Source organism: Furipterus horrens, unplaced genomic scaffold (genome assembly GCF_987537825.1).
Source record: "Furipterus horrens unplaced genomic scaffold, mFurHor1.1.pri manual_scaffold_12, whole genome shotgun sequence".
Classification (NCBI taxonomy): Eukaryota; Metazoa; Chordata; class Mammalia; order Chiroptera; family Furipteridae; genus Furipterus; species Furipterus horrens.
Window position 1 is genome coordinate 34,758,950 of NW_028327182.1, and position 23,626 is coordinate 34,782,575.

A 23,626-nucleotide genomic window follows, 5' to 3' on the forward strand; every position below is an offset into this window, starting at 1 on the left:
CACTTCTCCATCTCTATTCATTACACATGGGAACAATTTTTAACATAATTCCTGTTGTTCGATTTTTCAGCTGTTTTAGACTTAAATAGGCATGCTGATTTCAAAACTGCAGTTAGTTTTCTTCTATCACATCAGGTTTTCTGTACAACTTATCTTAAATGCGACCACTCTAGGCTGGATCGAGCCTGTTTCGTGAGAAACACTAGTGCTCTCCTATTGGCTGAGAGCAAACCTCCCTCTTAGTGAGGAGAGGTGGGGGATGACCTTGGAGACCAGCGACAGGTTCATACTTGTCTAGGCTATTCAGTTACACATGAGACAGTGTGGTGAGAGGTTGTGTGCCACTCTATATAGTGAATTATATTCTGAAGTGTAGTCCGAGTTCTTGTCTGTATAAAATGAGTTAGCAGAATTCACTTCCTTATTTACATACGTACATATTTCCTTTCCTTCACATCATGTCTGCCTCTGCTATTTCTCGTCGTAAGTGCCTAAACAACCCTGATTTGTTTTGTTATATCTGTGGCAGTTTCACCATTCCCAATGGACAAACATCAGCACATTTGTCAGGCAAGCCTATTTTGCATATTTTAAAGTAAAACTTGGTGATCGAGATAAATCTTGGGCCCCTCACAAGGTGTGCAAGCAGTGTGTTGAGAGTTTACAGATGTGGACGAAGGGAACACGTGATAAATTGCCATTTGGTATACCTATGGTTTGGCAAGAACCCACAGATTATTCAAGTGATTGTTACTAACACCGGGATTTAACATGAAAAATAAATGTAAAATAGAGTATTCTAGTCTACCATCAGCTATACACCCAGTTGCCTCATTCAGCTGAAATCCCAGTGCCAGTTTTCATTGAACTACCCTCTTTCAAAAAATAGGAGTATGATGAAGAACTAAGCGACAGCAACAATGAAGATTTAGAAATTGAAGATGACTCAGTTCGTAAGGAATTTGATAGCATGTGTTGAATGATTTGGCACAAGATTTGGGACTATCCAAAAAGGCTTCAGAACTCCTAGCATCAAGACTCCATGGGGAAAACTTGCTAGAAAAAGGAGTGAAGGTATCCTACTTTCGATCAAGAGAAAGTGCATTTCTGCAGTACTTTCAAAGTGATGGTGGCTTTGTGTATTTCCATAACAAACATGGCTTAATGGAAGAATTGGGAATTCCAATCTATAATGTAACTGAATGGTGACTGTTCATCGATAGCTCAAAGTGGAGTTTGAAGTGTTTCCTCCTCCACAATGGCAGTTTATTTGGTGCAGTCCCAACTGGCCATTCAGTTTGTTTTCATGAAGAATATGAAGACATAAAGAGAGTCATTGATCTGTTTCAATATCACAAGCACAATTGGATCATCTGTGTTAACCTTAAAATGGTCTGCTTCCTTCTTGGTCAGCAACGCGAATACACCAAGTACCCCTGTTTTCTGTGTGTGTGGGACAGCAGAGCTTGTGAGAAGCATTGGGTGGAGTCAAATTGGCCTCCAAGATCTGACCTCAAACCTGGTGATCCGAACATTCCACATGAGCCGCTTGTTAACAGAAAGAACATTATATTCCCACCCCTGCACATAAAACTGGGTCTCATGAAGCAATTTGTGAAAGCTTTGCCAACTGAAGGAGACTGTTTCAAGTATCTCATTTTGGCATTTCCTAGCCTGTCGTCTGAAAAGATAAAATACCTTAATATGTATGTTTGGTAGCAGAACTTTACTACTTGTACACAATTTAACTTACAGTAACAATATATAGCCTTTATATGAATAAAATAACTCTAAATAAAGAGTATATTCAGGTCATTTTTTAAAATCTTCCTCTGTATGTACATTTTGTATGATTTTTAGGACAAAGGGAGGGTATCCTGTACCTTAAAAAGTTGACGTGATAGAGAAAAACTGGGGCCATTTTTTGGTTCAGATGCCAAAAGCTAGTCAAAAGCAAGTGTCGGATCTAACTCAATGAAAAGTGTGTTCCTTGGTGCTGTCATAGTAGCCAACCCCTTCTATAATAGAGAGCACTCCCTTCAGCAGAACAGTGGACTCGTGGCCCAGAAGACAGTGGCAGCGTGCCACACGAAACGGGGGGGCTTTCAAGCTTTCATTCTGCATCTGCCTTTCCTTAACTCTGTCACCGGAGTAATCCACATTTGTGAGCTCAGTTCCTTGTCAGTAAGTGAAGATAAGCAATGACCACCTCACAGGAGGATTACGTGGACGCTGCCTGTGTTCATGAGTCCATGCACCTGCTTCTCTGAGACCTATATTGGACAGGCACAGAGAACTAGGAAGACACTGGGGAAATGTAAGAATCAGGAACAAGAGAGTTTATATTTCATTAAACTACATATTTCGATGGTTCTTCCTAGTCTCTTTCCTCGTTGCCAGTGTTTACATGAACCTAATACATTAATTACTACTCAAAAAAAGTCACAGATGGGTCTCTTTTAAGATATTGGGAGGTGAGAGTGGAAGGAAGTCACTTAGAAAAGTACCAGTATTTAAGGAAAATGTGAAATGTTTCTCTGACTCTCAGGAAAAGAATCTCCTTCCCACCCCAAACCATTGCTGTCCCCCCGCCCCCAATAAAAACAGCTTTTCACAATTTTTTTTCTTAATAATTCTAGATGCCCTGAAATCCTCAAATTTGATTTTAAATGTGTTGCTGTTATCATGCTTTTAGAGAAAGCTGTCAGTTTATTTTAAATCGAAGACCTATAATTCATAAACATTACAGCTGCCATTCTCATTCGATATATTCAGAATTTGGATATCCACCCACTTTTGCTTAGCAAATTAACAAATAAATACACATCACTGGGTTTATAACTAACTGTGAATTTAATAATGTGGCATGTAAGCAGAGTTAGTTAGCTGAAGTGATAGATTACATTGAAAGTAATAGTTTTTCTTTTCTTTTTCTTTCCTACATTGAGATATCATGATCATTTATTCCAAAAGCATCATCTGTGGTTCTGTTTTCACTCAGAGTTGTATGATTTTAGGGGTGTCTGTTACTGATCTATCTGCTATAACCATTAGAAAAGAAGGCCAAACACAGCTGCTTTCAAGATTTGTGATGAGAGGACACCTTCTAAATGCCCTACCTTTGTATGGCGATCTGTACTTATCAAAGAGCTTTTGTGTATATTGTTTTTGTCATAAAAAATTCTTTGTAGGTTAGGCTCATTTAATCATCCCTAGTAAACTAAGAAAGGTGCTGAAGTCCGCAGAGATTAAAAGAATCATTCCAGAATATAAAAAGTGAATGATAGAGCTAAGAAAAAACCCTTACAGTTTTTTCCCTTTAGATATAAACGAACCCCATGAGAGAGCACCTTCTGATGTAAGTAGTCACAAATGTAAAGTTCGCAACTAACCAGATGAGTCAGGGAAAATTGCTTTTGATTCCCTTTCATGTAAAGCCAAAGAACAAACAAATCAATGAGCATATAGCTTAATAACAAGGTTCTTCTGTGGCAGTAGCTCAGTTAAAACCAGATCTGTAGAGACAGCAGGGAAGGGGGTGGGGGGAGCTAAACTTTTCTTCCTCAGAGGAGCTTTTAATTTGCCCGAGAAGATCATCGTTGTCGTCCCTGGAGTCACATCAGCAAAACCAAGAGCATCGCCACCATCTGACAGTAGCTGGCCTTGATATTTTTTCTATTTAATGGGGGTATTAACAACAGCTTTGTAGAATATGTGAGCATTAACTGGAGAAACGTTTTGAAAGTGCCTCATCGTGTTTAGCACAGAGACACTCACTAAATACTGTCATTACCATCATCACTGTTTGGATAAGACCCAGCGAAAGATTTCTTCAGTGGAATGTAGTAGAGGACACAGATATTAAATATGTAATTACCCAAACACATTATGCTTATGGTAAGTGCAATGAAGGAGAAGGACAGGGTGTCATGTGAGAAAGAATGGTAGGAGGTATATGAGTAGGGGTTAAGGGGGGTTCCCTGGAATTGACTTCTTGTGCCAGAGCACTTAGACCTGGTTGAGAATGACTGTGAAAATTGGCACACCAGTCTCTTAAGAGAGGCCCAGGTAGCATGATGACTGAAGATCGTTCTTCTCTTTGTAGTATAACATTGACAACAAGAAAATAGAACATTAACTAGAATGAAAGAATAGTGGAGGCAGCCACCATTCTCAACTACATCTGGAGCAAAAGCGTCTCAAATTCAGGACTCCTGATTACAAATCCTTTCCTTCTTCATGCTGTTCTTCAAATCTTGCCTAGTTGATTCTCTATGAACTGTTCCCGATTTGATAACTTCATACCTGCATTTTTACACAGCCTACATAGCCTTCTCTTTTCTCTCCATCTCCCACCTTTCAGTCAGTCTCCCCAGTAATCTAGTTAGTTAGTTCTCCTTAGAAAATATCCCAACAGGCCCTTTACCTTCAGCATCGCATGTGTTCCCTTCAGTTATCATCTACTGCTACAAATGACACCCCCTCCGGTCTTACACATATTTTTAAAAATATAACACACCCACAGAACTTAAACATTTTTGTTTGTTATTTAAGAGGCATGGATCCTAATTTTACTAAAAGCCATAACAGATACCAGATCCAATAATGCATTAAAAAATGAGAGGCATAATTGACTACTCAAAACACTTCAAGCAGTCTTGCCATTTCTCCCTGTTATATAGGGAAGATAATAAGCAAATGTCTTTGTAGATGCTGATGTAGTGATGTGATTAGGCTGTAAGCTTTCTGAAGGCAGAAACCATGTCTGCTCATTCTCTGCTGTATCCCTGACACTTACTACAGCATGGCCACTGTACATACACAGCATTTCTTTCTTCCTCTTTTTTTTCTTTTTTTAAGATTTTATTTTATTTTTTTAGAGCGTGGAGGGAGGGAGAAAGAGAGGGAGAGAAATATTGATTGATTCCCTCTTGCACACCCCCAACTGGGGCCTGGCCCACAACCCAGGCATGTGCTCTGACTGGGAATTGAACCAGTGACCTTTTGGGTTCATAGGCTGACACTCAATCCACTGAGCCACACCAGCCAGGGCTCATACCCAACATTTCATACTAAGTGAGTGAAAGCATATTTTCCATCTTCTCTCTACAGTATGCCCAGAAATTGTTAAACACTGCCTCTGCCGTCTTTATGTAGACTCTTAACAATGATATATGACATATCTGCATGTAAAATACTGCTTTTAACTCCGCAAGGGATGAGAAGAACACAAATCCTCCTAGGAGTCTATGACTCTAGCATATAGCAAGGACACACACACACACACACACACACACACCACACACCACACCACACCACCAAATGGACTAAGATACACAACATAGAAGAGGAGTACAGTGAATTCAATGGCAACTGACATTGCCACCTTTTGAGAGATCAGTAGCATTGGATGAGATTTGAGGGATCGTAGATTATGATAGACAATGATTATGAGAGAGGAACAGAAAGAGGGTAGTATTACTAAGAGTTCACTACATAGGTAAAACTAAAAAAGTTAAAACATGTCAGTTTCAGGAATTGGTCCATTTCCTAAAAGGATAGTAGTTTCCTAAAGGATGGATTACTAGTGAGAGAAACATATTCGAAAATTTAAAAATGTAAACTTGACTGAGGCATTTGTGATTTATTTTATTTGAAAAGAAAAGTATAATTCTGGACTCTCAGCACAAATGGTTCATACTTATTACCATGTATAGTTTTTATGTGTAATGTCAAAGTACAGTAGTTGCCACTTGTTCATAGTTTGCAGGTATCCATGGTCTCAGTTACCCATGATCAACTGCCGTTGAAAATTATTAAATGGAAAATTCTAGAAATAATTTTTAAGTTCTAAAATTGCATGCTGCTCTGAGTGGTGTGATGAAATCCTGCAACACCCCGCTCTGCCTGTGAGTCATTCCTTTGCCCAGCATATCCACGCTGTATGTGGACGCTAGTCACTCAGTAGCCACCTCAGTTATCAGACCAACTGTCTTGGTATCGCAGTGCTTTTGTTCAAGTAATCCTATTTTACTTAGTAATGGCCCCAAAGCCATTCACATAACTTGTCTTACAGTGTATTGTTTAATTGTTCTATTTATTATTGCTGCTGTTAATCTCTTACTGTATTTAATGTATAAATTAATCTTTATCATAGGTATGTATGTGTGGGAAACATATAGTAGATACAGGGTTGGTATTTGTGGTTTCAGGGGTCCACGGAAATTCCTGGAACCTTCCCCTGTGCATATAGGGGAGACCATCATAAACTTAACTTTGTATTTTGTAATGAACAATTAAATCTGGGTCATAGGTTTTGCTTCTATGAATAACTAGTTATATTGCATTTTTTAAGCATAGGCAGTACTTTATACAATACAAGCAAAAACTCAAAAATATATTCCTGGTTCTGTTTAACTAGAGAGCTCAATCAATTTTTAAGGTATTTGTCAGAAACAATATCAGTAAAAATGAACTGTCTCATAGTTTCATGTGTTTCCTTGTGCTAATATAGGAATACTGTCTGCTTCTTTCTCAGCATTAATAGTTGTTTTCTTTTTAAGATATAAAAAAAAACTATAACAGTGGTATAGTTTGAAGCTCAGAACTGAATGAGCTTCACCATAACTTGCCTCCTGACCTGGGACAAGTTCATTAATTCCTCAAAGGCTTCCTTCCTCATTGGTGAAATAGAATAAAAATCATACTCCATTAGGCTATATGGCAATCCATGGAAAAAGCACTTAAGTGCTCAAACACATTAGTATTGTTTTCATTATTAGTTTTTTTGAAAAACAAAATTTGAAATGGGGAAAAACCTACAATTATTCTATTAATTGTAATTTTATTAATTGTAATAATTAGATGGTGAGAAAGTGAATGTATTTTTGTTAGAACTAAATCTGAGTTCCATTGTTGCGGATTGTGTTATTGTTGAAAAGTTTGTTTTTTAACAAATTATTTTTGGTTTGTCACATAGTAAATCTCATTGGACAGATAAGAAGTAACCATCCCATTATAATTATTTTTTACTGTTATAAGTAGGTTCTAAACCTAAGATATAAGGTCCATGTAATCGAGGAGAAAGTAGACGTAAGATAATTACATAATAGAAATAAAATGGCTCATGTTGGAAGGCCCATGAATGTTAAGGTTTCCAAGTGGACTTGGTAAACTGCAGAACACATCACTTACTTCTTCTACTCTAGAAAAGGCCTTTCCATGTCAGGGATTCCATTAATTGTGAAGGTTTCTAGAGTCCATTAATTGCAATGATTTCTTTCCTCTTCCAGTTAAATGAGAGCAAGTATAGAAAGATAGTAGCATTGCAAAATCTAAGACCTTTAGAAATAGAATAGTCAATTAGAAAACATGTTATGATTATACTGTGATAGTTGTAAAAGAATGTTTATGTTCTATATTTATAAGTCACTAGAAGTTATTCAGGGTACTATAGTGCCCACTTTAGTGACTGGTGACAGGTGTAATTCTCTGACCTCTAGCGGCTGGAGCTTATAGCTGCATCTCAGTAGGTGGGTTTTAAAGAAAAAAGAAAAACTAAGACTATGGAAAGAAATCTTAGATCCTAAAATAGAGTTCTACAGGTGAGTGTATGATTAGCTCCCCTGAATTTCTGCCAGTCTAATTGTTGGGGTACTGCCTCAAAACACAGAATTCAGGGCCAACATTGTTGATCCATGAGTTTAGGTGCCTGAAATGTATTATTTATTCAGCTCATGTGAAATATTTTTAAAATATCAACAGAATAGCTATGTTTTAAATGTCTGTATTAATTAGATGTCTTTCATGTGAATAGATGTTTTGGGTTAATATGAATATTTTCAGATTCCAATTGAAGAGCATTACTGCTCCTCATATATTTCATCATAAGTTAAGGATGCTGTTTGTGACAGGAAGTAGATTGGAATTGACCAACAGTTTGGGGCATAAACTCTGATTACACTGAACCACTGAACTAAATAGACTTAGACACTACGTTTTATATGATGCCCCAGATTTCAAAAGATTAAGAACATTTATATTATCTTAAAGTAATAAAAAAGAGAATGTTCTGCCATGAGATAGTAACATAGTTTCCTTTGTCTTTAACGTGAACCATACTGGAATATTTGATTTAATTTTTTCTTTTTATACTGTGTATCTGAATTAGCTGAGAACTTTGACCTCAATAATTTAATGAACCATAAATTGCTAGATAATCACAGTTAATGTGAATCTCCAGTATGTTTTTTAAATTTCAAATACCATATGGATTTTAAAGTTCCATATACTTTAAGACTTCTGAGCTAACAGTTACTATAAAGCTGACAAGAATATACAAGAAATGGACAACTGACATTTGCAATACCTTGCCCTCTGTCCATTTTCCTGCAGTCAGCACCTTCTTTAGCTTGCCAAGAGTACTGCACTCTAATTTCTTTCTTTTCTGCCTGCTGCGTGGTACATTTCTAATGCTTTGTGTTTCATGTTACCATAGAGACAGGAGGTACTCCAAAGCCCTGGGAAGATGAGTAGAAGTAGGTCTTTGAGAAAACAGTCCCTGCTGGCTACAATAGAGAAGCCTGAGGCAGGAATCTACTCCAGTAAATGGAAAGAGCTATTGTGTGTTCCCATCCTGTGCCTCCATAGGGTCTCAGGAAGCACAGGTCCAGCCTGTCCTGCATTAAAAATGAGCTGTTTACAGAAACCAATTTTACACAATTCTCAGTGCAGCCTGTAACCACACTTAGTGTTTTGTCTGCAATAAAGTAACTGGAGTAACAATGACCTATTCTTTTTACTGTTTCCTCATTAAAAGGGAGCAGCTTCCAAGAAGTCCTGTTTGCCTGACTTACTTTTCCGATCAAAAATCTTACCTTTAAAATGTGGATTGATATTCTTTGACTCAGCTGAAGCATCATAAGCCAAATTGCAGTTTGAGCACAAAGGACTCTACAACCAGCACCCAAATCATGGATCCAAATATAATAATTCTAGAAATGAGTAGTTTATACAGGGGTGGGCAAAAGTAGGTTTACAGTTGTGAGTATGCAAAAATGGGCCCACTCTTTCCTCTATTATTACTTATTAACTTGTATTTTTCCATACAAACAAATGTAAACCCACTATTGCCCATCCCTGTATTTAAGCTAAATACTTATATATTCTGTCCATATTTTAGATACATAATTAAAGCTTTCAAACATTTTCTGATTTAATGAATTGTTATATTTTTTACTATGTATTTTAACTCATACTTGTTACTATATTTATTTAGGAGAAAGCTGATAAAAAAATTAAAAATCATACAGATTTTTTTTCTCTTGCTTTTTCCTTTCAGATATGTATGTGGTAAGTCTTTGTAGGGAAAGGGAGAAGAGATAAATGAAAATCTTAAGACCGGAATAATGTGGAAAGAAATTTTAAAAGAACAAATATTATTTTGTAAACTTAAAACCAGTTTCTCTATTTCTCTGTCTGTGTGTGTCTCTCTCTCTGTCATGGTTAAGATCCATATTCATGGTGTTTCCTGGATTTTTGTCAAAGATCTAGTAGTCTAAACAGAGAAAGAGTTCAGAAAACATTAACAGATCTTTCTAGGTAACTTCCCAGGGCATAGTATGCAAAACTGTACTTGGGAGAAAGAAGGCCGGTGGTCTGTAAGTCTGTAAATCTGTAAGAAAGAGGAAGTTTGAGCACCGTCCTCTGAGGCGCTCACTTTCCTCACTGACAGTAGGAGGCAGTATTGTACTAGTCTGAGCTGCTCTCTTTAAGGTAACATCTATGATTCAGGCCAGATCTTTTTTTCAACTCATTTTCTAGAAATACATGAAACCAAAATCTTAGAAGTAGTTTCAGATTTTATAATGAAACTTGGTGCCATCAATCCATGCTTCTGGGCTATGAATAGAACAATCAAAAAAGGCAAGTCTATCAGCTTCTAACAGTGGCAACTCAGTGCACTTCGGTTCCAATTTGAATAGGAGAATGGCATGAAATAAAGGCCAATCTCATTTTGGAAAGAAGGAGAGTCACATTTAATGTTAGATCTTTCTAATTTTCACTGACTTCTAAAATGTGTATAGAACTATGAAGTAAAAGTAGAAGAGTCTCTGAATGGTAGCCTTGTCTCCCTATGCTTAGGTGGCTGGATAAACATGTCAACACATAGACAGTAGCAACAGTAGGTATTTCATAATCACCATTCACCTGCTATGATTGTATTCTTAACGTTAGCCATTGTCTTTTTACCTGTCACAAAAGCTACATAAATCCAAATTACCTAGGAATACACAACTCTCCCTTCCTCTTTAAATTTTGGAACATTGCATTCTTTCACTTGATTGTTTTTTATGTAGCTAAAAAAGTAAAAATGTTGGGAAAACATTTTCCTTCTGTAATAATAGACTTTGTTAATAGGTTATCTTTCATATATTGACCTAATTTTAATAAGGTCTGTATTTTGGGATTACCACAGTAGTAAGAATGCATTTATACCTGCAATTATTTCCCTATGTAATTAAGCACATACTTATATGATAACTAATCATGATTAGTGTACACTCTGGGACCATAAAACAAAGCCAAGTTTACTAGTCCAAACTACACAGAGAAATAAATTGCAGAATAAATACGTTTCTAATACCGAGTAAGAGATTCCAAAATACATACATACAAAGGTGGGGTTTGTGATCTTGATTTTATAACTTCTGCTCTAGCCAAGCATCCCTCTGGTGACTTAAATAAATTATAGAAGTATTTTTAGTATACATGAGTAAATGGACAATATTAATATCCATTAGGATATGGATTATTCTAACTTGAACTTTTAACTAAAGTTTAAAATTTCTTATAATTTCTAATTTATTTTAAATAATAATTATTAGGTTTTTAATAGCACAAAATCGAACTTGAGATGAAGTTACTCATCACTCTAATTTTCTATAAAAATATCCAACTCAAACATGTTACAGGTAGACTCCAGTTAGACCTATGCTATCCGTACTGTTGCCGGTAGCCAGATGTGCTCCTGAGCTCTTGAACTGTGCCTAGTTTGAATTGAGACTAAGGGTACTATAGGTATACCACATATTTGGTTTTGAAGACTTAGTGTCCCCCAAGAATAGAATGTTAAAGATTTTATCAATATGTTTTACTTTGCTTACATGTTGAAATGATAATAGTTGACATTTGGTTAAGTAAAATACATTTTTAAAATTCCACCTGATTCTTTTCAATATGTAATGTGATTTCTAGAAAATTTTAAGTTGAATGTATAGCTTACTTTTGTGACTCATTATATTGCTATTGGACGGCTCTGTCCTAGACTCAATGCTATGTCCTCAAGAGGCCAGAAAGCACAAAAAATATACATTACCGTAAATGATATATCATCAGTTTGTTATTTAGGTAATGTTATTCCAAAGTGTTTTGTTTTTTTTTTTAAGGATTAATATAAAACTACATGAAGCAAGGTGGTAAAGTTTTGCATGCTTATATTCAGTCACTCAAGAAATAATGTATAAACATTCATTAAGAGGCAGACACTATTATTCAAAGTACAGCGAGTCCTCAAATAACATTTTTTATTCCATCTTGTCTTCTTATAATGCTAACAAAGGGGGAAACATCGATTTCCATCTAGGGCCACTGTCTGTGGAGTTTCCATGTTCTCCCATTGTCTGTGTGGGTTTTCTCCAGTTTCCTCCCACATCCCAAAGATGTGCACATGAGGTGAGTGGTGGTGTCCACATTGTCCCAGGGGGTGGATGTGAGTGGCTCTACAATGAAGGGCAACCTGTCCAGGGTGTGTTCCTGCCTTGTGCCTTGAAGTGCTGGATGAGCTCTGGCAACTGCCATCCTGAACTGGATTATCATCATTTCATTATACATTATTTCACTCAAAAGTTGCAGTTTCCAAGAACCTATCAGTGATGTTATTTGAGGACTTACTTATCCTTGGGGACACAACAGTGAATAAAACAGAAAGATCCTTGCCCACATGGATCTAACCTAGCAAGTTAGATCAGAGTTAGATGGATATGAGTTTTTCTTACTCTTTGAACATATTGCTATCTTTTAGATATGGCTAACATAATAATATATTTAATGACAGTCCAGGGAGAAGTAAAGGAACATTTCTGTGTATATAGTCATACATAAAATTATTTGAATTTAACATGGTCTTCATCATACAGATATTCCAAGTTTGAATTCTCTAATGAATAGAAACAGATTGTTTTAGCAGATTTTTATTTTTATTAGGCATATACTGAAAATCCATCCCAAGTATTAAGTATACATGGATATTTTTTCAAGATTGAATTCAAAAGGATTCTCTGAACATATAACACTATTGTTTTATGGCACTAGTTCATACTAGTTGGGTTTGGTTCTTCCCAGAGTTTTGAATTACCAAATGAATATGATTTTGCATGTTTATAATAAAAATGACACAATCCTAAATGTTTCAAGGAGGAACAGTTGAAATTGTGGCTATTTGGCTTGACAAAGAGATTTGGGGGATGTGATATCTATCTTTAAATAGTTGAAGGGGTGGTGGGTGGAAGAGGAATTAGACTCACTTAATACAGCCCTAGTGGGAAAAAATGCGTAGGGCCAGCGTCTAATATTTCAGGGAAACAAACTCTAGAAAAATATAAGGTAGAAGTTTTATTTATTAGAGCTGTGCAAATGAGGAGTATATTGCCTCCTTTGATTATGAGGATATGGCTGGAGGTCTTCAAACTTAGGCTAGACAACCATTAGACAACCCATTAGACAGGGTGCTGAGTAAATGTAAGGTCAGCACTGGCTAGATGGCTCTACCAAGTAACCAAGGCTCCTTCCACCCCTGAGTTTGCTTGGTGCTACATTTTTTATGATTCTATGAATTTTAGTGAAATGGAATTGAAATAGTATGTTATTCAGGAGAAACACCTGTACACTGGAAACATCTAACAAACACTGAGTTAGGAAATATGAGAGATAAAGGGAAGTAGTTGAAAGCACACTATAGGATGCTGCTTAGAAATGACTTATGGAAAAATATTTAGGTCCTAGAGTATTTATTTAGCTCATTATTTTCCGACATAACAACAGCATTTCCATCTTTTGCATGAGGAATTGGCCTTCCTGAAACTTCTCAGATGTGAAGTCCTCTGTGCACTTCACAATATGGACTCAATCACGAGCCCCAGAGCCAGGGTAGCATCAGTTTTGCATTGGCTTGCCAGAGGCAAATACCAAAGTCTGTGTGACTTTAACAGTCCAGGGACTTCTCTATGCCTCAGTTTCCTCAGAGTTGTTAGTATAAGCTATCCTTTAGGGTTGTTGGGGAAAAACATTTAAATGACATGTAGCAGGTTTTTCATATATGTATGTATATGTATTTAATAACTGTAATATCAGACCATACTTCTATGTTATTTCCCCATCCTCTTAAACCATCAGATCAACTTATCAAGGTATTTACTCTCTGTCATTTATTAGCTGCCAGGCAGGTGCATTCTTTAGAAATATTTACTTAATAGCTGCTAAATCACATACTGGAGACCACAGTGCAGAGTGACCTGAGACAGCTGTCGGGAACAGATAGCAGGACTGGTAACCACGTGCTGTGGTTGGTTTAAGTATGAAGAGGACCCCGCTTTGGACATTATGGGTTGAAGATGTGCTGTCTGAAGTAAGGAAAGGGCATTGAAATCATTGCTCAGGAGGCTGAGGTGGGCGCGGTGTGGAAGCCCTGGCAGGGCTGGGTGCAGATGTGGGCGTCTCCTTGCTAAAGGAGGCAACTGCAGCTATGAGATCTTGGCCAAAAGAGTATAGACGGGGCAGAAAAGTGGGCACTTACATGCTTGGCAGAGGGTTGAAAGGTACAATAAATTATCAAGGACGACTAAAAATGAATCATTGAGAAGCAGAAGAGTAAGCGTGGTAAAGGGCATTATTGTGGGAGAGCCTTCTAATCAGGAATCTGGAGATTGAGTTTCTGGCTCTGCCTGAAAGTTGCATCTGCTTCTTCACCTTGTGTAAAACCCAGGAAACCATGTAACCTCTCTCACAGGAGAGTCCTAAGAAGTAAACGAGTGGGTGTGTGAGGAAAGGATAGAATAGCCATATATATATATAATATTGATTTTAATTATACAATAATATGCAAAGTCATGAGTAACATTCTGTAATTACTTACGATCCCAGCTGCCCAGAGTCGGCCGAATTTCATCCACCACAACACTCTAAAGGACTGCCCTCACTTCACACCCCAGCTTCCAGTTTAGGGGCTCCCAGCGCACCCTCACTTTTGACCAAACAGGCTACAAATTGGGGAGGGGGTGCTCACTATCCTCTCAAGTTTGATAATTCACTACAATGACTCTTAAGAGTTCAGGAAAGTGCTTTACTTACTATTACAGCTGTATTATAGTAAAAGGACACAAGACAGAACCAGCCAAAAAGAGACCACACTGTGGGTGGGGCCTGGGAGGGTCCCAAACATGATGCTTCTATTGTCCTCAGGGATACCTTACCCCCAAATTCCAGTACATCAATGTGTGACAATATGTATTACCAACGAGGAAAACTTACCTGATGCTCAGTGTCTTAAAGTTTGTATTGAAGCCCTGACTGCTGTGGCTCAGTGGATTGAGCGTCGACCTGCGAGCCAAGTGTTGCTGGTTCGATTCCCAGTCAGGGCACATTACTAGGTTGCACATCAGGTCCCCAGTTGGGGACGTGTGAGAGGCAACCGCACAGTGGAAAAAAAAGAAGTTTGTATTGAGGCTTCATTACTTAGGCATAATTGATGGGTCACAAGAATGAACTCAGTCCCCACCCACCAACCCACAAATCATGACTGGCTACCCCCACCCTCAATCACTTATTACCGTAAACTATCTAGGGACCCACCACAAATAGCAAAGACACTCCTATCACTCAATTCCAAGGGTTTAGTGGCAACCTCCCAGAAACCCAGAAAAAGACCAACCAAATTTTTTATTACACATTTTCATAAAGAGTTGCAAATGTAAGAGAATACGGCATGAGCAAAGTCCATTTGAGTTTAGGATTTTTGAGGTGTCTGGTAATTTTGTGGGGAGCAGTTTCAATACAGAGGTATGAATGAAAGCCAAATTAGAATTTGCTGTTAATTGGGTAGAAATGTGAGAAAGAAGAAAGCAAATATAGAGAGGAGCAGTTAACTCAGATAGTATATTAGAATTCAGAAAGATAAATAGTGGAATGGAAGGGTTTACTGTCCCCCTTAGAGGCCACGGGCTGTGCTTGTCCTGGGCATCCTCTGCTCAGGAGCCTGCTTCATCTCCGGTTCCTTTCAGCCCTGTAACCAATTAGGGAGGCTCAGCATCGGAAATGGCAAAATGGCAGTGCTGTCTCTGAAGTTTTATTTAAAGGGCAGTGATACAGAACAAGACGGAATAGAAGTGTGTATATGATGACTTTCTTCAAAAAAAGAAAATCTCTAGTTTAACTGTCAAGTATCTCCTCTATTCAGAGATACAATACCTTTTATTTATTATCCTTTGCTGTTTTGTTTGAATTGGGGAATTAACTGTTTTCAATAAGAGTTTCTTTGCACTCCTGAAAGATTTTAACTATATTCAAAATGCCCTTTTGCTCTTTTTATCATTTTTATACACTTTCAATATAAAAGGTAAAATAAGCAGCAAAATGAAGCTGAGGGAAGACCATTATTTATAGCATCAGTAAATCAACAGTAAGGAAAACCGCAGGGATATGGGCTGCTGGTGGCCAGCACTAACTTCCGTTATTGCATAGATTAAAAACATATATTTGTCACACACTTTACTATCATGTAGACCCAGTAGTGCTTTAAAAATTATATTTATGAATTTTTTTTTCCCTCGCCAAAGTAAAGGCATTGCTGGGGTGAAACAAACAGTTTCTCAGGCCAAAGAAATAGTTAAGAGCAAAAGGTGAAGGACTGTAAAGAGAGGCCGAATCCCAGGAAGACTGAATAAATGCAGTCAATTTAGGACATCAGAGTTCCATATTCTTCCTCCTGTCGAAGCTGCCACGGGCTCACCATTGACCACAAAAGGCAGGAGCTCAATTTTATATTTCATCAGAGAGTTGGCACTTCTAAGAAGCTTGTGCCCATTAGAACCACAATGTGATGGGGGATCAATACTGACTTAAAAGGAATAATGATTCTTTCTGAACCATAACTGATATTTCCTGCAGCTCAGAGGGTTTTCCCCAGCGGCCGTCAGCCAGGGCGGGAGCCTTTGCTTCTTAGCTCAAGAAGCAGGACTGTTGGCTGAAATACTTCCTCATTTGGTGCCAAGCTGCATATATTTATATTTACTCTTCAGTGTCAGCAATCTTCCTGGTTTTCTCTGTCTTTTATATTACTCAAAAGACAGTGGAAATATTAGGTCAGGATGGTGGGGGTTTTGTTTGATTTTTTAGCTTTGTCATCCACATCTGTAGTCTGCCAAAGGCCGGTGGGATCCAACACTGCTGTCATTTAGGCTCTTATTCTCATGTTTAAGTCTAGTGAGGTATCTGTATTTAAGAGCCATTCAACTTTTCAACAATTTTCAACTTTTCATTCACTTTCAGGGGCGGAAAGCTCTGTTGAGACTCCAGAATCAATTCTTATGCTTAGAATCATAGGAGGGAATAGAATGAAATAAGTGAGCTTTCCTATGTTGAAGGAAAAGAGCATGCATTTTCATCCTATTTATTTCTACAGAAACATAAATACAAGATGAGTGGACAGGATTCCCTTACTGGCCTGGTACTAAGACTAGCAGCTTGGCCTGCTGATCACCAGTGGCTTTAGATATTGTCAGCAGTCCTAGATAGGTCATACTTCTCTTAACAGACATCAACTGTAATATCTTGGGGTGGGGGAGGGGGGAATAGCAGCCTTTGCTTCAGTGAACAAAATAATGGCACAAACTTTCTCTCTTTGGAGAGTAAAACAGTCATTCTACTTTCTCTTAATATTTTTAGTTTCCATTTTAAAAACTATACTGATAAGGATTTGAATTGATGGGAAATAGAAAATGCTTCTCTTTTTCTTCATACCCCGGTCTTATGTTTGATTGAAAGAGTTCATGTGTCCAAAGTATGTCATTTTGTATGGAACCTTCTAATTTCTTATGATAAGGACAAGCCCACTGGCCTGAAATTACAATTTATTTCATGCCTCTGAGCACTTATATGGAGTTCTTTCCAACGTACAGGGTTGTGGCATCTCCTGGATGTTTGAAATGAACCTTCTAGAAATTAAGTGCATGTTTTAATTGCAGTCAATACATAGAATTTGGGTCTTCAGCCCACATGAAGCCATTAACAGGGGACTTTTAAAACAATAGTAATAGCGAAAGACACCTGGCCTTGAACCAATATTATAATAACATTTTTATATAAAAGTGAACTTCCATCTTGGGACCTTCCCCTAACTAAAAATTTTCTCTAGGTGCAGCAAGATAGAAGACAACTCCAACCCGACTTCATTTAAAATTTGCAATTTAAAATGTGACTTCGTCATTTCTATGTTTTGGATCTGCCATAACTGGGGACCCGGGTGGGGGCTGTTGGAATGCTGAGAGGTAAATGTGAGGACTAGGGTGGAGAGCTGTTGTCTATAAATTTCTAACAGAGCCATGAGCTCGTTGTTAAAGAAGACCTTGTGCACTTCCTTTTTAATTTATTAGCCTCAGGAATAGCCTCTTTTTCTCTGCCTTGTCTGTTGCTTCTCATGAAAGCTTCTCTATCTGAAACCACAGAGGTGTTAAATACCGGCTTGGTTTTTCTCTTATCGCCTTGTCCCTGAAGCGTGCTCCCAGCTATTTGTGGCGTGTTCTCAGAAGAGCAGAGATGCTCCTACCTGCTTTGGTCCTCCCATTGTGATCCATCTCAACCTCGAAACAGGTTCAAAGAGCAGACTCTGAAAGAAAACCCAGGCTCTGCTGGGCATTTCATCCTTAGATCTGGTATAGTTTGAGTAAAGACAGCCAAAGTATCCAAGTGGGTACATGCAATCCTCTTTTTAGCAACACGCTGTTTATTAGTGACCTTGACAGGAGCTGCTTCAGAGGAGTAAAGGGTCGAAAGCATGACTGGAGTGGGTTCAAGAGAAAAATGGGAAGCGAGGAACTGAGACAGTAAGTAAGGGCCATTCTGAGAGGTTTTTCTATAAGTCAGTCAACAATTGAGGTGGTAAATGGGCCAGGATGTGGAGTCAGTCAAAGAATTTGTTTCTCAAAAGGTTAGGGTTATTATCGATACAACATACTTGTACGTTGAAGAGATTGGTCCCACGAAGAAGTGGTAGCGAGGACACAGCGGCCAGAGGGACGTCCTTGAATAGACGAGCAGGAGCGGCATGTGGGGCTCCCCTTGAGGTGCAGTCCTCAGAGGATGAGCAGAGCAGGTCCCAGCATGGGGGAAGGAGTTTTGGTGCTCTCAGTGCACAGACAGGGAGAGCTGATGGGGGTTTGTTCTCTTCTAATTGCTTCTATGAAAGAGTTAAATGAGAGTTAAGGAGGTCATGCTGGATGTTTGAAAAGACAGAAGGTGGGACACGGTTGTCTGGGGGTGTGGAGGAGTGCATGCGGGAGGGGACTGTAGTGGGATTAAGGTTGTGCTTGAAGTTTATAGTCATGAATTTAAGGGAGACCCAGAAAGGAAAGGCGCATGGGCGTGGTGCCGGACATGCTGTGTGCAGGTAGTTTCCACAGGTATACTATCTGCTTTAGAAAGTTATGGGGAGAATTAAACGTGTCAGAAGGCATTTTGAAAATAGCTTAGAGAAAGCATTTTGAAGTATTAAGTACAGGACATCGTTATTATGAAACTTAGCTTTGGATTACTTAGCACTTTTCCTTGGCAAAAAGCTTTTCAGATTTCTTGAAGACAGCCTTCCTATCTCTGGACACAGCGTTATGCTGCTGCCACTGATTTACTCCATAACTAAGTCTAAGCAATGACTTAACCTCCCTCTGCTTTTACCTCCCAGTCTATAAAATGAGAGTAGTGATGTTTAAAGTGCACCAAATGTTTTGCAAATGAAGGTGCTACATAAGTACAAGCTATTCATAAAATGGTATTTTAGCCCTGATTGTTGCAGTCACCAGAAAATTGAAGAAGTCAGCATCTGAAGAAGTCCTAAGTCTTGGGTGGTGCATGCCTCCCCTAGAAAGCTTTGAAAGGGTGAAGGAAAAGACAAGTATCTTAAATTAGGCATCATAGTATTTCCTTCAATTCTCACAAGTACTCAGTGAGGTTGATTACTAGAACCTGAAATCCAGCAAGATAAGTAACCTGTGAAAGCCAACTGGTAGAGCTCGGATTTCACCCCAGATTGACCTTAAAATCCCATGCTCTTTCCACTTGGCCACATGTGGAACTGGGGCTGATGCATGATAGCCACGCAAGGTACAGAATAATGTATATATTAGAGACCTATATTTTAGCCCATTTAATCTCTTTTCTGCTATCAGATACTTGACTGGAGTTGCCCAGTAGCAGAATAAGCTGGTTTACTGTAGATATCATCATGATAGAGTTATTTACAAGAAATCAAATGACAAGAAAAGATAGGAACATCTCGGGCAAGGAGCAGGAAGCTAACTAAAAATGTGTACTTAGCGACAAATGTGGTTTTCAAACACATTTTGGGGAAAAGGGAATGCATGCTAGAAAATAAATAAATGGGTGTGGTCATGGGGACTGCAGGAATCCTGTGTCCACTATGCCCTTCCCTGCAAATACAATATGTACCTTAGAAACTATAGAGCATAAACTGCTCTAGGAGAAAATCACTGCTCCATTAGATTTTTATTTTTGAGTAACAATTACCCACCTGATAGAGAAAGTGATAGGAAAAGTATATTTATTTTCTTCCAACAGCTAAAAGGTGATCATACTTCGAAAATTTGTTGAGATTGTCCAAGAAAGTGTGTAAAATACTCATCCATCACTGGAAAACCCCTGGTCAGGAAGTGACAGTGCAGTAAATATCTCCAGCAGCCACCTTTTAATGTACAAGCTGTTTTTGGTTGGAATTTTCAGCACTCACATAAAACACACTGTCATGAGTGACTGCTTGTGCTCCAAAGTCATTACTATTGGGATAATGGAACATCTCTCAGTGAATAACCAAAAAACTTTAAATGTCATGTCAAGTTTGTTGAAGCCATTTTCAAGCTGCGTTCAAGGTTACATGAATATTGTGAGCGTCTGTGTTTTTCAGAGTTCGAGCTTTATGAGAGAGATCACTCATAAGGTTTTGCAACGTAAGAGTCAGTTAATTAAAAGAAAATCTAGTGTTCTTTGGGAAAGTCAATCAGCCAGAGCCATTTAATCATTAGCTATTGCAACTATCTCCTTAGAGCCTTGATAAGTCATCATCACTGTCATTACCAAAAAAAAGAAAATGTGTGTGTGTGTGTGTGTGTGTGTATACAGTATATATTTGACAATTAACTTATGACACAATTCTGTTTTGCTAGGAAGTTTTAACAGTTTGCCTACCAAATTCAATATTTCTGTTAGGGGAAATCGTTGACTTTTTAAATTCCTATTAGAAACTTTTCTCCTTGGTTTTGTTCCAAAAGGAAATTAATCTCATTATTATTAAAACTAATGCTTATAGAGTGTGGAAATAATTTCTTTACCCAATGTGTATTTATTGAACACCTACTTTGCTCCAGGGCCATTTTAGCCACAGAAGTTACAGACATATTTAAAACAATATTCCTGATGTCTCAGAGCTTACACTCTAATAAAGAGATAGACAGTGGGCAACTAAACAAATATATAATGTGTCCAGTGGTTATGACTTCTGTGGAGGGAAAGATAAGGCGATAAGGGGATGCTGTGAAGAAAAGAATGAGTGCCATTTTTGATGGATGGTCAAAGAAGACCTCTTTATTAAGGTGACATTTGAGCAGAGACCTGAATGAAATATAGAACCAAGCTTTGATAATAACTGAGTGATGGGCATTTCAGGCATAAAGGAAGAAAGAAATAAGCATAAGTGCTAATGAAATGATTGTTTATATTTCAGTTTATTCTTAACCTTGTGTTCATTTTAAATCTACCTTACTCTGTTGAATATTTTTATCTTAATATATCTAAGCAGATTTGTTCATTAAGAATAATTGTTTTAAAATTATGTTTTGTAATCTGCACAGTCCCTGTTCATCACAGTGATAAATTTTGTTTCTTCCTTACTGTAGAAAATCAGAAAGTACAGTTGACAGAAGGGTCACGCTCACACTGCACTATCAATTGCAACTCAACAAGGATTCCAGTCACCACGGAGCTTGATTATAATCTAGACACTCACACGTCTGCAGAGAGGATAAAGGCGGTTGAGAAGAAGAAAGACTGCAACGCAGAAAGCAACAAAGGAAAGGAAATGGAACTTCTGGGCTCCGTTTCTAAAAACGAATCCATTCCTGAAGTTGAAGCCCTGCTGGCAAGATTACGAGCTTTATAAATTAAACTGGTTTTTTAAAAAAATGATTAAGCCAAATATCAAGCCATGCTCTGAGCTCTAATACTTGAGGGGGGAAAAGCTTTTTATATGTTACTTTGTATAATTTTAAATTATGATATATATTAGAAAAATAAAGCTAAATACATGATTGCAATGCTTTCCCTATGGACTTGAGGTTGTGACTTAATCATGATTGTAATGGGCTTAAATGTTTGGTTTTTTTGTCACCTGGTATTTATGTGTTCTGTATTTGGTGGTTAAATTACACACAGTGCTTTAGAGAACAGGTAGGTGGGCATGTGTTCAGCAATGTTTCCTTAAGGAAATACCAAGTTTTTGAGTCAACTGTAATTTTTACTTGACTATTTTCAACATTAATGACCATCAAATCCTCAACCTCAAGTCTTGCTATGTATCCATGTATGTTATTTATACAGGCCCAGATTTTTCCTGAATGGGGATTAATATCAAAAACATAAAACTGAATATAACAGAGCTGTGAGGAAATGATTGGTAAGCTCCCTACCGTCATTGAATTCATGTTAATTAGACCTGTAGGAAACCATAAGACCATTGAGCACTTTTCCAAAAATGATATAATAAGAATGTATGTAGTCTTTGCAAAATGCACAAGCTTTCTATAAAGTTGGACACATATGGTATTACAATCTGCTGAAACTCTTAGCTGGGGGAGCACACCCCACGCCACTGCCGTGTCCCCTCCCCCCCCTAATTATGACTCTGGGATAGAATTGCCATTTAAAATCTTCCCAATTAACAATTTTTTTTTATTTCTCAAACAAACTTGAAATTGCTGTTTTCTTTGATCTAACAATAACTTTAACAAAGATCTGAAGAAATGTTTCAAGGTAATTTTTCTTATGCAAATGTTACAATTGTACATTATTTGGGGCAACAAATTAACTTTGTTAATTCTGTATCAAAGAAAATAAACTTGCAATTTGCACTCAATGATAAAAATCACTCTTTTCTTTTTTGTAGTTAGCATATTCTATGGATGAGCCGGAAATAGAGTGTGCCGTGCAGTCTATCTAAGCGTCTGTTTAGCTTTATTATCTGCAGTAAGAAAGTGACTGCTCTTTTACCTGCAGTTTAAAAGCAGTTATATGGAACTAGCCTGCGAGGTCCACTGCTTTTTATTTCCTTGTTTAACTTGCCACCTCCTTTTAGCTCCAACTTAATGAAGTTAATTAATTAGAACTATGAACCAGTCCCTGTTTATAGACACTGGGGGATAGAGTGTTATTCAGAGCCAGTGTGGGGATAAATTGTTCTTGTGTGTATTGCTCAAATGTGCATTTTGCCCTCCCATTGTAATTCCTACTTTCCTGAACACAAATCTTAAAAATTAAGAGAAGTGAAGGATACTTGCATACTTTAGTAGACAGGTACCCTACCAGGAAGGAGAGAATTTAAATGAAAGAGTTCTGATTATTTGTTCTTAACATGATTTTGCAAGGACTTGGGCTTCTTAGAAACATAACTGGTAGTTTGGATACACGAGGTGGCAGGTAAAAACTCTGGAAACTTGGAGCTAAGGAGCTGCCATAAGGGAGAAGCAGCCTAGCACGTAAAGGGAAATGAAGATGACACAGACTCCCAGGGACAAGCAGGGAAGTCACCAGATGGAGCCGTCAGCTTCAGAGCATCTGTCTGCAGGAGCTGAAGGACAGCTTTTTAGCAGGAGGCCCCCAGGTCTAAGGCAGGGGCTGGCCGCCTGCAGGTCAGTGGCCCATATCCGCTCCCCTCACTCATGGACAGGAGACTGTTCAGAATAGTCCTAAACAGGAAGACTAGAGCTATGAAGAAAAAAAATATGTGCGTTGACAGAGGTAAGTGCCAATTAGAAGTCGATCATTTTCTGTTATTTCCATGATAAATGTCCATTCAAAAGGGGCTCAAGGTGTAGAATTGGGGTTTTAAAATTCATAATATTCCTTTAGCCAACTGGAAATGAAAATTACCTTAATGACCTATAACTTTAGGGCAGACAGTGAGGTACAGTTTTGTGTTTCTGAGCAAACTGTTCATTTGAATTAGCAGGTAAAAGGCCAACTCAAAATCATCTGACAGAACTCAGTGCTCTTGATGAGGATGTTCTGTCCAGGC

General features: G+C 38.0%; 1 protein-coding gene across 1 annotated transcript in view; it reads left to right on the forward strand.

Moving 5' to 3' along the window:
- Positions 1 to 22,435, forward strand: part of DIAPH3 (diaphanous related formin 3) — a 474,633-nt gene extending 452,198 nt beyond the window's left edge. The window contains exon 28 of the mRNA XM_090258348.1: positions 21,234 to 22,435. Coding sequence (XP_090114474.1) covers positions 21,234 to 21,496 — 263 coding nt within the window. The 3' untranslated portion in view covers positions 21,497 to 22,435. The remainder of the gene's footprint in view (positions 1 to 21,233) is intronic.
- The last annotated feature ends 1,191 nt before the right edge of the window (positions 22,436 to 23,626 follow it).